Source organism: Heptranchias perlo, chromosome 44 (genome assembly GCF_035084215.1).
Source record: "Heptranchias perlo isolate sHepPer1 chromosome 44, sHepPer1.hap1, whole genome shotgun sequence".
In the NCBI taxonomy this organism is placed as follows: Eukaryota; Metazoa; Chordata; class Chondrichthyes; order Hexanchiformes; family Hexanchidae; genus Heptranchias; species Heptranchias perlo.
In genome coordinates this window covers 7,735,069-7,748,319 of record NC_090368.1, presented here as the reverse complement: position 1 = coordinate 7,748,319, position 13,251 = coordinate 7,735,069, and the positions used below count along the sequence as shown (strand labels likewise).

The 13,251-nt window shown below is 53.2% G+C and overlaps 1 protein-coding gene across 2 annotated transcripts in view; it reads left to right on the top strand.

Annotated features, from left to right (window-relative positions):
• LOC137306715 (multiple epidermal growth factor-like domains protein 10) overlaps positions 1-13,251 on the top strand; it is a 196,256-nt gene that overhangs the window by 81,852 nt on the left and 101,153 nt on the right. For both annotated transcript variants that reach the window (XM_067976074.1, XM_067976075.1), the window contains exons 2-4: positions 3,721-3,833; positions 7,380-7,481; positions 8,651-8,751. In XM_067976074.1, coding sequence (XP_067832175.1) covers positions 3,727-3,833; positions 7,380-7,481; positions 8,651-8,751 — 310 coding nt within the window. In that variant the 5' untranslated portion in view covers positions 3,721-3,726. The remainder of the gene's footprint in view (positions 1-3,720; positions 3,834-7,379; positions 7,482-8,650; positions 8,752-13,251) is intronic.

The window sequence follows — 13,251 nt, the reverse complement described above, 5'->3', positions numbered from 1 at the left end:
ACATACACACATATAGACACACACTCACACATATACAGACATAAATACACATATTCACACACATGTAAATACACATACACAGATATAAACACGTATACACACACACATATAAACACACAAACACACACTCATACACATATATATAAAAACGCACATATATACACTTCGATAACATAAGAACAGGAGGAGGCCATTCAGCCCCTCGAGCCTGTTCCGTCATTCAATTAGATCATGGCTGATCTGTATCCTAACTCCATCTCCCAGCCTTGGTTCTGTAACCCTTAATACCCTCACCCAACCAGTTCAGGTCCAAGGAGGAACGTGTACAGACTATTCCCGAGAGGGAAGGATTTACTGACATCACTGTGAAACGCTGTACAGGATGATTGTGAGTCAGACAGACGACAACAGAAACTCCTCAATCCCCTAGTGTTTCTTTTGAAGAAAAATTTGGATAAAGATCTATCCCCCAACAGAAACTTGTGTTGGAATTCCCCATTTGAACAGGAAGGAATATCGACCCTTTCCAGGACAGTCGTGACTCACCAACGAATTGAGACACACACGAGCCATACAGTACCAGACAGGAGTGAATCGTTCCCTTTTACGCGCTGTGTACTGTACAATGTACAGGAGCTGACACTGAGACACACACGAGCCATACAGTCCCAGACAGGAGTGAATCGTTCCCTTTTACGCGCTGTGTACTGTACAATGTACAGGAGCTGACACTGAGACACACACGGGCCGTACAGTCCCAGACAGGAGTGAATCGTTCCCTTTTACCCACTGTGTACTGTACAATGTACAGGAGCTGACACTGAGACACACACGGGCCGTACAGTCCCAGACAGGAGTGAATCGTTCCCTTTTACCCACTGTGTACTGTACAATGTACAGGAGCTGACACTGAGACACACACGGGCCGTACAGTACGAGACAGGAGTGAATCGTTCCCGTTAACCCACTGTGTACTGTACATGTACAGGAGCTGACACTGAGACACACACGGGCCGTACAGTCCCAGACGAGTGAATCGTTCCCTTTTACTCACTGTGTACTGTACATGTACAGGAGCTGACACTGAGACACACACGGGCCGTACAGTCCCAGACAGGAGTGAATCGTTCCCTTTTACCCACTGTGTACTGTACAATGTACAGGAGCTGACACTGAGACACACACGGGCCGTACAGTCCCAGACAGGAGTGAATCATTCCCTTTTACCCACTGTGTACTGTACAATGTACAGGAGCTGACACTGAGTCACTGGTTTGATACAACTGAGGCTTCATGTGGGGCGCAGTTAAGAGTCAACCAGGTTTGTGTGGGACTGGAGTCACATATAGGCCCAGACCGGGTAAGGACAGCAGGTTTCCCTCCCTAAAGGACATTAGTGAACCAGTTGGGTTTTAACGACAATCCAACAGCTTCACGGTCACTTTTACTGCTCCCAGCTTTTGATTTGTAGATTCTTTACACTGAATTCAAAGTCTCAAACTCTCCTGCTGGGATTTGAACTCACGACCTCCGGATTATTGGCCCCGTTTTAGCCCCGGTATCATTCTGGCGAATCGGTGCGACCCCCTCTCCGAGCCCGGTATATCCTTCCCGAGGTGCGGTGCCCAGAACTGAACGCAGTCCTTTAAGGCGGGCCTTGGAGGAGGAGAGAGAGGCGGAGGGGTTTAGGGAGGGAATTCCAGAGCTTAGGGCCCGGGCGGCTGAAGGCACGGCTGCCAATGGTGGAGCGATGGGAGTGGGAGATGCGCAAGAGGCCGGAGTCGGAGGAAGGCAGAGTTGAGAGGAGGGGGCGGAAAGTTGTAGGGTGGAGTTTCGATTCCCTGACCCTCTGGGTCACAAGCAAGACAAGCATTTAACCTCCACGCTGAAGTCGGGGGTGTTCTGGTTTTTTTTCTGCTTCATTCGGACCCCCCCCCCTGCTTTTGTTTCGCTCGCGGTTCCTGAGCAGGCACAAGGCTGGACAGCTGCCACGTCTGGAACGGTCAACGTGAGCGGACAAGACCCGCAGTGAATTCCCTCCCTCTCTCCTCCTCCGAGATCTCTGCGCTCCTCCAATTCCGGCCTCTTGCCCATCCCCAAATTCCATCGCTCCACCATTGGCGGCCGTGCCTTCAGCCGCCTGGGCCCTAAGCTCTGGAATTCCCTCCCTAAACCTCTCCGCCTCTCTCTCCTCCTTTAAGACGCTCCTTAAAACCTACCTCTTTGACCAAGCTTTTGGTCACCTGTCCTAATATCTCCTTATGTGGCTCGGTGTCAAATTTTTGTCCGATTTGTGCTCCTGTGAAGCTCCTTGGGGATGTTTTACTACGTTAAAGGCGCTATATAAATGCAGGTGGTTGTTGTGAATGAGTGAATCCAGAAGTTCCGAGTCTCCCCTCCCCTCTCTGTGTTCAGTATCTGCGGTCTAGACGCTTATTTTTTTGATTGTGGTCTGTGAGACGACCCCCTCCTTCTTTTTATTTGATCTTGGGGTGTGGGCGACGCTGGCACAAGGGTATTTAGTACCCATTCCCTGAGAAGATGGCGATGGGTTGCTCGAATTGCTAGGGTTACGTCGTGAACCAGTTGGGCTTTTCCCGGTTTTTCTACATCGGTCGTTTATATCCGGATCCCGTTTAACAACTTGGCCGCCATGCGATCTGAACTCTGGCTGGGCCAGGGCGTTGGGCCTAGCCTACTATCTCCCCATCCACCCCGCCTCTTTCTCGGTCCGGTCTCTCCCCTGATGGTGCTGACTCTAACTGCCCTCCAGTACCTCGTCCAAACGGCCACTCTCCCCGTGCGATCCTAGACAGTGTCGGTTGGTGGGCTAGTCAACTGTGGAGGCGTCACAGTCGAGCCTGATGCTGCCCTCACCCAGCATCGACGTGTGAGTGTGTGGTGTACACACATCCACACATATATACACACCCATATGCACACATGCACACGTGCACACATACACGTACAGACACAGGCACACTCACACATTTAAACACACATACACTCAGACACATGTATAAACACACATTTACACATACTCACACTCATACATATAAACACACGTACACACAGACACACATATAAACACACATATACATACACACACTCACACGTATAAACACACATACACAGACACATGTATAAACACACAGATAAACACACATATATACACACATGTATAAACACACACATATGCATACACATATAAACACACACATATAAACACACACATATAAACACACATATACACACATATTAACACATGTACACACACATAAACACACATATACAAAGACACATATACACACACATACACAGACACGTATAAACACACATATAAACACACATATAAACACACATATATAAACACACATTCATACTCACATGTATAAATATACATATACAAACACATGCATGCATATATACAAACATATATACACACATATATACGCATAAACACAGACACAGACACACGTACACTTACTTATATATAGATATATAGACATGCGCATACACTCACATATACACACACATATACACACACATATACACACACATATACACACACATATGTACACACTCACATACACACACACAGATATTGCTCAAATCCTACAGAATGATATTTGATTCCTCTCAGGTGCGATGTTCCCGGGAGAGGCCGCTCCCGGTGCTGTGATCGATATTTTAATCCCTTTCCTTTCTTTTCCGTTACAGATCAGGATGAGGCTGAGCCGGATCCTTCCGGAGATCTTCCTGTTGACCAGTTCGCTCCACCTATCCTGGCCTTTGAACCCCAGTGACCCCAATGTGTGCAGCCGCTGGGAGAGGTAAGAGGTCACGGAGGGGTGAAAGGGAAAGCTGGAGGCTGGACCGTGGCAGTGGGTCTGGGAATGGGTGGAGAACAGGGATAGAATGGAGGTGGGAATGGGTGAGGGGATGGGTGAGGGGATGGGTGAGGGGATGGGTGAGGGGATGGGTGAGGGGATGGGTGAGGGGATGGGTGAGGGGATGGGTGAGGGGATGGGTGAGGGGATGGGTGAGGGGATGGGTGAGGGGATGGGCGAGGGGATGGGCGAGGGGATGGGTGAGGGGATGGGTGAGGGATTGAGTGAGGGGATGGGTGAGGGGATGGGCGAGGGGATGGGTGAGGGGATGGGTGAGGGGATGGGTGAGGGGATGGGTGAGGGGATGGGTGAGGGGATGGGTGAGGGGATGGGCGAGGGGATGGGCGAGGGGATGGGTGAGGGGATGGGTGAGGGATTGAGTGAGGGGATGGGTGAGGGGATGGGCGAGGGGATGGGTGAGGGGATGGGTGAGGGATTGAGTGAGGGGATGGGTGAGGGGATGGGCGAGGGGATGGGTGAGGGGATGGGTGAGGGATTGAGTGAGGGGATGGGTGAGGGGATGGGCGAGGGGATGGGTGAGGGGATGGGTGAGGGGATGGGCGAGGGGATGGGTGAGGGATTGAGTGAGGGGATGGGCGAGGGATTGAGTGAGGGGATGGGTGAGGGATTGAGTGAGGGGATGGGCGAGGGATTGAGTGAGGGGATGGGTGAGGGATTGAGTGAGGGGATGGGTGAGGGTTTGAGTGAGGGGATGGGTGAGGGATTGAGTGAGGGGATGGGCGAGGGATTGAGTGAGGGGATGGGTGAGGGGATGGGTGAGGGTTTGAGTGAGGGGATGGGCGAGGGGATGGGTGAGGGATTGAGTGAGGGGATGGGCGAGGGATTGAGTGAGGGGATGGGTGAGGGATTGAGTGAGGGGATGGGCGAGGGATTGAGTGAGGGGATGGGTGAGGGATTGAGTGAGGGGATGGGTGAGGGGATGGGTGAGGGATTGAGTGAGGGATTGAGTGAGGGGATGGGTGAGGGATTGAGTGAGGGGATGGGTGAGGGATTGAGTGAGGGGATGGGCGAGGGGATGGGTGAGGGATTGAGTGAGGGGATGGGTGAGGGGATGGGTGAGGGTTTGAGTGAGGGGATGGGCGAGGGGATGGGTGAGGGATTGAGTGAGGGATTGAGTGAGGGGATGGGTGAGGGGATGGGTGAGGGTTTGAGTGAGGGATTGAGTGAGGGGATGGGTGAGGGATTGAGTGAGGGGATGGGTGAGGGATTGAGTGAGGGGATGGGCGAGGGGATGGGTGAGGGATTGAGTGAGGGGATGGGTGAGGGGATGGGTGAGGGTTTGAGTGAGGGGATGGGCGAGGGGATGGGTGAGGGATTGAGTGAGGGATTGAGTGAGGGGATGGGTGAGGGGATGGGTGAGGGTTTGAGTGAGGGGATGGGCGAGGGGATGGGTGAGGGATTGAGTGAGGGATTGAGTGAGGGGATGGGTGAGGGATTGAGTGAGGGGATGGGTGAGGGTTTGAGTGAGGGGATGGGCGAGGGATTGAGTGAGGGGATGGGTGAGGGATTGAGTGAGGGGATGGGTGAGGGATTGAGTGAGGGGATGGGCGAGGGATTGAGTGAGGGGATGGGTGAGGGATTGAGTGAGGGGATGGGCGAGGGGATGGGTGAGGGATTGAGTGAGGGATTGAGTGAGGGGATGGGTGAGGGATTGAGTGAGGGGATGGGTGAGGGATTGAGTGAGGGGATGGGTGAGGGATTGAGTGAGGGGATGGGTGAGGGATTGAGTGAGGGGATGGGCTAGGGATTGAGTGAGGGGATGGGTGAGGGATTGAGTGAGGGGATGGGTGAGGGGATGGGTGAGGGTTTGAGTGAGGGGATGGGCGAGGGGATGGGTGAGGGATTGAGTGAGGGGATGGGCGAGGGATTGAGTGAGGGGATGGGTGAGGGATTGAGTGAGGGGATGGGCGAGGGATTGAGTGAGGGGATGGGTGAGGGATTGAGTGAGGGGATGGGTGAGGGGATGGGTGAGGGGATGGGCGAGGGGATGGGCGAGGGATTGAGTGAGGGGATGAGTGAGGGTTTGAGTGAGGGGATGGGTGAGGGGATGGGTGAGGGATTGAGTGAGGGGATGGCTGAGGGATTGAGTGAGGGGATGGGTGAGGGGATGGGTGAGGGAATGGGCGAGGGATTGAGGGAATGGGTGAGGTGATAGGTGAGGGGATGGGTGAGGGGATTGAGTGAGAGGATGGGTGAGGGTTTGAGTGAGGGAATGGGCGAGGGAATGGGTATGGGGATGGGTGAGGGGATGGGTGAGGGGATGGGTGAGGGGATGGGCGCGGGATTGAGTGAGGGGATGGATGAGGGGACGGGTGAGGGGATGGGTGAGGGGATGGGTGAGGGTTTGAGTGAGGGATTGAATGAGGGGATGTGTGAGGGGATGGGCGAGGGGATGTGTGAGGGGATGGGCGAGGGATTGAGTGAGGGGATGCGTGAGGGGATGGGCGAGGGATTGAGTGAGGGGATGGGTGAGGGGATGGGTGAGGGGATGGGCGAGGGGATGGGTGAGGGGATGGGTGAGGGGATGGGTGAGGGATTGAGTGAGGGGATGGGTGAGGGGATGGGTGAGGGGATGGGCGAGGGGATGGGTGAGGGATTGAGTGAGGGGATGGGCGAGGGGATGGGCGAGGGGATGGGCGAGGGGATGGGTGAGGGATTGAGTGAGGGGATGGGTGAGGGGATGGGTGAGGGGATGGTTGAGGGGATGGGCGAGGGATTGAGTGAGGGGATGGGCGAGGGGATGTGCAAGGGGATGGTCGAGGGATTGAATGAGGGGATGGTCGAGGGGATGGTCGAGGGATTGAATGAGGGGATGGTCGAGGGGATGGGCGAGGGGATGTGCGAGGGATTGAGTGAGGGGATGTGTGAGGGATTGAGTGAGGGGATGGGCGAGGGGATGGGCGAGGGGATGGGTGAGGGATTGAATGAGGGGATGGGCGAGGGGATGGGCGAGGGGATGGTCGAGGGATTGAGTGAGGGGATGGGCGAGGGGATGGGCGAGGGGATGGGTGAGGGATTGAATGAGGGGATGGTCGAGGGGATGGTCGAGGGGATGTGCGAGGGATTGAGTGAGGGGATGGTCGAGGGGATGGGCGAGGGGATGGTCGAGGGGATGGTCGAGGGATTGAGTGAGGGGATGGGCGAGGGGATGTGCGAGGGGATGGGTGAGGGATTGAATGAGGGGATGGTCGAGGGGATGGGCGAGGGGATGGTCGAGGGATTGAGTGAGGGGATGGGCGAGGGGATGGGCGAGGGGATGGGTGAGGGATTGAATGAGGGGATGGTCGAGGGGATGGTCGAGGGGATGTGCGAGGGATTGAGTGAGGGATTGAGTGAGGGGATGGTCGAGGGGATGGGCGGAGACACATTGTACACTCTCTGTCACACTGCACTGTATTTGTTTTCGAAGAAGCTTTGTGATTGAGAGTTGCTTCCTGCCGTGTAATGAAGGTTTCTCTTCACTCTCAGCTATTCGGTCACTAAGCCAGACACCTACCTAACTCCGTTCGATGAGTCCCACGAGGAGCCCTGCGATGATGCCAGGAATCACTTCAGATGCACCAGACACAAGTAAGCCTGGAGTGACTGGTCTAAAGAAAGAAACAATTTGCATTTCTATAGCGCCTTTCACAACCTTGGCACGTCCCAAAGCCCTTTACTTGAGGTACTTTTTGAAGTGTAGTCACTGTTGTGATGTAGGAAACGTGGCAGCCAATTTGCGCACAGCAAGATCCCACAAACAGCAACGTGATAAATGACCGGATCATCTGTTTTTAGGGCAAACAAGGCAAGGGAATACACAATAAATGGGAGGATACTGAGAGGTGTGGAGGAAGTGAGGGACCTTGGAGTGCATGACCACAGATCCCTGAAGGGAGCAGGACAGGTAGATAAGGTGGTTAAGAAGGCATACGGGATATTTCCCTTTATTAGCCGAGGCATCGAATATAAGAGCAGGGAGGTTATGCTGGAACTGTATAAAACACTGGTTAGGCCACAGCTTGAGTACTGTGTACAGTTCTGGTCACCACATTACAGGAAAGATGTGATTGCACTAGAGAGGGTACAGAGGAGATTTACGAGGATGTTGCCAGGACTGGAGAATTTTAGCTATGAGGAAAGATTGGATAGGCTGGGGTTGTTTTCATTGGAACAAAGGAGGCTGAGGGGAGATTTAATTGAGGTGTATAAAATTATGAGGGGCTGAGATAGAGTGGATAGGGAGGGCCTATTTCCCTTAGCGGAGGGGTCAGTGACCAGGGGGCATAGATTTAAAGTAATTGGTAGAAGGATTAGAGGGGAGCTGAGGAGAAATGTTTTCACCCAGAGGGCGGTGGGGGTCTGGAACTCACTGCCCGAGAGGGTGGGAGAGGCAGAAACCCTCAACTCATTTAAAAAGTACCTGGATGTGCACTACGTAACCCACAGGGCTACGGACCAAGAGCTGGAAAGTGGGATTAAGCCGGGTGGCTCTTTTCCGGCCGGCACGGACACAATGGGCCGAATGGCCTCCTTCTGTGCCGTAACTTTCTATGATTCTCTGTTGGTTGAGGGATAAATATCGGCCCCAGGACACCGGGGAGAACTCCCCCCTGCTCTTCTTCCAATAGCGGCCCGTGGGATTGTGTTTCCTATATTGTCCTGAGCTCGTGAAAGGCGCTATAGAAATGCAATTCCTTCCTTTCCGCAGTGCCTGCTACTCACGACCCTGCCTCTCTCTCTCTCTCTCTGTGTTGCAGAATCACGTACCGCGTGACGTACCGGCTAGGCGTGGAGACGGAGTACAGGAGACGGGCTCACTGCTGCCCTGGATACTACGAGAGCCGGGGCCTCTGCGTGCGTAAGTTGGGAGGGCCCGGGGACGACCCCCCCCTGGCGGAATGTCCGCTGTGGGGGCTTGGGGGGTGGGGGGACGGGGGAGATCGGCGCTTCCTCGCCGCGCGTGCGCGCCGCCCGGGGAACCGCCCCAGTCCGCGGCGTCGCTCGCCAGCCTTCCCTCCGGCCCCCTCAGCCCTCGAGGGACGCCGGAGTGACGGGACGAGAACCGACAGCGCTAAAATAAAAACCAGATGAGCTGGTCACTTGTCACGGTGCTGTTTGCAGGATCTTGCTGTGCGCAAGTTGGCCACAGTGAGTCTACACTTCCAAAAAAAAAGTGCTTCATTGGCTTTGAAGCTCTGGGACGTCCTGAGGTGGTGAAAGACCCCCTCGTCCATCCCTGATTTCCTTCCCCCCCCCTCCATTAGCGGGCGTGCCTTCAGCTCTCCGGTCGCGCTTTCTTCAACGCCATGGGCACGGGAGGCGGGGAGACGCAGGAAGAGTTAATCCCAGTTAAATCTGCGACAAGAGAAAAGGCTCTCTCTTTGTTAAGGGTCCTTGACGATGAGACTCCCTCTCTCAGAGCTTCTTTGAGCAAGGCTAATCTCACTCTGACCTCAGGAAGAGCTTTATCTGACCTTGGCGCCCACTTCCCTTCCCCCTCTCACACTGAGCGGACAGATTAGGGAATCTTGCCCCATGTTTTTTTCTTAATCATCGAGAAGCCTAGAGGAAGGCCCGAAAGGCCCAGATTGCAGGACGCCAAGTTTTGAAGAGAAACAAGGGAAGGAAACAAGATGAACAGGAAGTTGTGATTTGGTGACGCCAATCTTGGGTTTATAAAAGCCGTCTGACTGTAGTGGGGGGAGGGCAGGCTGAGGCGGGGGAGAACTTTCATGGTTTTGAGGCCCCCAGAAGAGACTGAGTTAGAGTAGGAGACGGTGAGATGGGTGTTGAGTTTAACACGGTGAGGATGCAGGGAGGAGGAAGGGTGTGTAGGGACGGGGAATTTGGGGCTCAGAAAAGACAAGAGGGAAGTTCAGAGGAACAGTAGTAGGATTGATAATATAGAGAGAGGCTGGAAGGGTTGATAGAGAGAGAGACAGAGAGAGAGAGACAGAGAGAGCAAGAGAGAGAGACAAAGAGAGAGACAGAAACAAAGAGAGAGAGAGACTGAGACAGAGAGAGAGAGACAGAGAGAGAGAGACTGAGACAGAGAGAGAGAGACAGAGAGAGCAAGAGAGAGAGACAAAGAGAGAGACAGAAACAAAGAGAGAGAGAGACTGAGACAGAGAGAGAGAGACAGAGAGAGAGAGACTGAGACAGAGAGAGACAGAGAGAGAGAGATAAAGAGAGAGAGACAGCGAGAGAGAGACAAAGAGAGAGACAGAGACAGAGAGAGAGAGATAGCGAGAGAGAGACAGAGACAAAGAGACAGAGAGAGCAAGAGAGAGACAGAGAGAGACAGAGAGAAAGAGAGAGACAGCGAGAGAGAGACAGAGACAAAGAGAGAGAGAGAGACAGAGAGAGCAAGAGAGAGAGACAAAGAGACAGAGACAGAGAGAGAGAGATAGCGAGAGAGAGACAGAGACAACGAGAGAGAGAGAGAGACAGCAAGAGAGAGAGAGACAGAGTGAGCAAGAGAGAGAGAGACAGTGAGAGAGAGACAGAGACAAAGAGAGAGAGAGACAGAGACAGCAAGAGAGAGAGAGACAAAGAGAGAGACCGAGAGACAGAGAGATAGAGAGAGAGACCGAGAGAGAGAGAGAGACACCGAGAGAGAGACAGAGACAAAGAGAGAGAGACTGAGACAGAGAGAGAGAGACAAAGAGAGAGAGAGAGAGAGACAAAGAGAGAGAGAGAGACAGAGAGAGAGAGAGACAAACAGAGAGAGAGAGAGAGACACAGAGAGAGAGAGATAGCGAGAGAGAGACAGAGACAAAGAGAGAGATAGACAGAGAGAGAGAGATAGCGAGAGAGAGACAGAGACAAAGAGAGAGAGATAGACAGAGAGACAGCGAGAGAGAGACAGAGACAAAGAGAGAGAGAGACAGACAGAGAGAGAGACAGAGAGAGAGAGCGAGAGAAAGAGAGAGACAGCGAGAGAGAGACAGAGACAAAGAGAGAGAGAGACAGAGAGAGAGAGAGATAGACAGAGAGAGCAAAAGAGAGAGACAGAGAGAGAGACAGCGAGAGAGAGACAGAGACAAAGAGAGAGAGAGACAGACAGAGAGAGAGACAGAGAGAGCAAGAGAGAGAGAGAAAAAGAGAGAGACAGAGAGAGAGACAGCAAGAGAGAGATAGAGACAAAGAGAGAGAGAGAGAGACAGACAGACAGACAGAGAGACAGAGAAAGGGACAGAGACACAGGGAGACACAGAGATAAAGGGAGAGACAGAGCGAGGGACAGAGAGCAAGAGACAGAGAGAGGAGACAGAAAGGGAGAGACAGAGAGAGCGAGACATAGAGAGACAGACAGAGATAGACAGAGAGTCTGAGAGAGACAGAAAGAGACAGAGAGACGGCGAGAGAGACAGACAGAGAGGTAGAGAGAGGGACAGAGAGACAGAGACAGAGAGACAGGTAGAGAGAGAGACAGACAGAGAGAGTGAGAGACAGAGAGAGAGACAGACAGAGAGGGTGAGACAGAGAGAGAGGGACAGAGGGAGAAAGGGACAGAGGGAGAGAGAGAGAGACAGAGAGAGAGGGACACAGAGAGAGCGAGACAGAGATAGAGACTGAGAGGCAGAGACAGAGACAGAGAGATTCAGAGATACAGAGTCAGAAAGAGACAGAGAGAGATAGGCAGAGAGACAGAGAGAGGGACAGAGACAGAGTGAGAGAGAGCGAGAGACAGAGAGAGAGACAGACTGAGAGTCAGAGAGAGAGAGACAGAGAGAGAGATAGGGAGAGACCAAGAAGAGAGACAGACAGACAGTGGGAGACAAAGATAGAGAGAAAGAAAGAGAGATAGAGAGAGAGTGAGAGACAGAGACAGAAATAGAGAGAGAGACACAGAGAGAGAGACAGAGAGAGAGACACACACACACAGAGGGACAGCGAGAGAGAGAGAGGAGCTGGAGGGTGGAGGTGAGAGACTGTATTTTATTTGTCACCAGTCTCTGTGACCCCCCTCTGAACTGAAGGATTGTCGGCCTGCTCTTCAGCCGGACTGTGTGTAAAAGGCAGCTGGGTTTGAGGAGGGGGGCAGATCGTGTGAACGAGTTAATGGCCTCATTAGGTGTATAACTGCTACCACATGCCGCACAGACACACACAGACTCACTGAAAGATCCCAGTGTGGGAATCTGCGACTGTGCTCAGACCAGCGGGCTCAGAATTCCGTCACGCCACCCAGCCCCATTGGCACCAACTCCTGCCGCACAATTAATCGCAAAGGAGGTGTCGCTCACTGAACCCTCACTCCCGAGAGAGGATAATCCGGAATTCCTTAAGGCCCGGACTCAATAGCTCCGTGTTGGGCCGTCCCGGCCTCCTCCAGGCTGCCCAGATTCGAGCCGATTGACATCCAACTCTCTGGGAGGGCGAGTTTCCCGCGGTAGGCCGGGGATTCAAAATGGCCACCTCACCGTGTTGGAATGCAGGCCCACCTCGCCGTCTCCTACTCTAACCCGTTCTTTCCCGGGCGAGGGGGGGAGCTCCTTCCCCATCGCCCCCCCTCCCCATTATAGAATCGCAGAACCTTCCAGCCATTCGGCCCATCATGCCTGTGCCGGCTCTTTGAAAGAGCTATCCAATTAGTCCCACCTGTCGCCCTTTCCCCCAAATTTTTCCCCTTCGAGTATTTTATCCAATTCCCTTTTGAAAGTTACTATTGAATCTGCTTCCACCGCCTTTTCAGGCAGTGAATTCCAGATCAGAACAACTCGCTGCGTAAAAAAAATTCTCCTCATCTCCCCCTCTGGTTCTTTTGCCGATTATCGTCAATCTGTGCCCTTTTTCTAAGCAGAAAAGAAAGAAAGATTTGCATTTCTATAGCGCCTTTCTCCACCTCAGGACGTCCCAAAGCGCTTTACAGCCAATTAAGTACTTTTTGAAGTGTGGTCACTGTTGTAATGTAGGAAATGCAGCAGCCAATTTGCGCACAGCAAGATCCCACAAACAGCAATGTGATAAATGACCAGATCATCTGCTTTTAGTGATGTTGGTTGAGGGATAAATATCGGCCCCAGGACACCGGGGAGAACTCCCCCCTGCTCTTCTTCCAATAGTGGCCGTGGGATCTTTTACATCCGCCTGAGAGGGGCAGACGGGGCCCTCGGTTTAACGCCCTATACCCGCCAGTCCCACTGTCCATCTAGGGATGGAGACATCTCCTTGAGATTCTGGTGGGTATCGGCTTGTCTACGAGGTTGTGATTTCAGATTTGCACCAACCGTAAACTCGAACTCATCCAAAACCCATATCCTAACTCGCCCATCACCCCCCTGTGCTCGTTGACCGACATTGGCTCCCGGTCCGGGAACGCCTCGATTTTAAAACTCACATCCTGGTGTTCAAA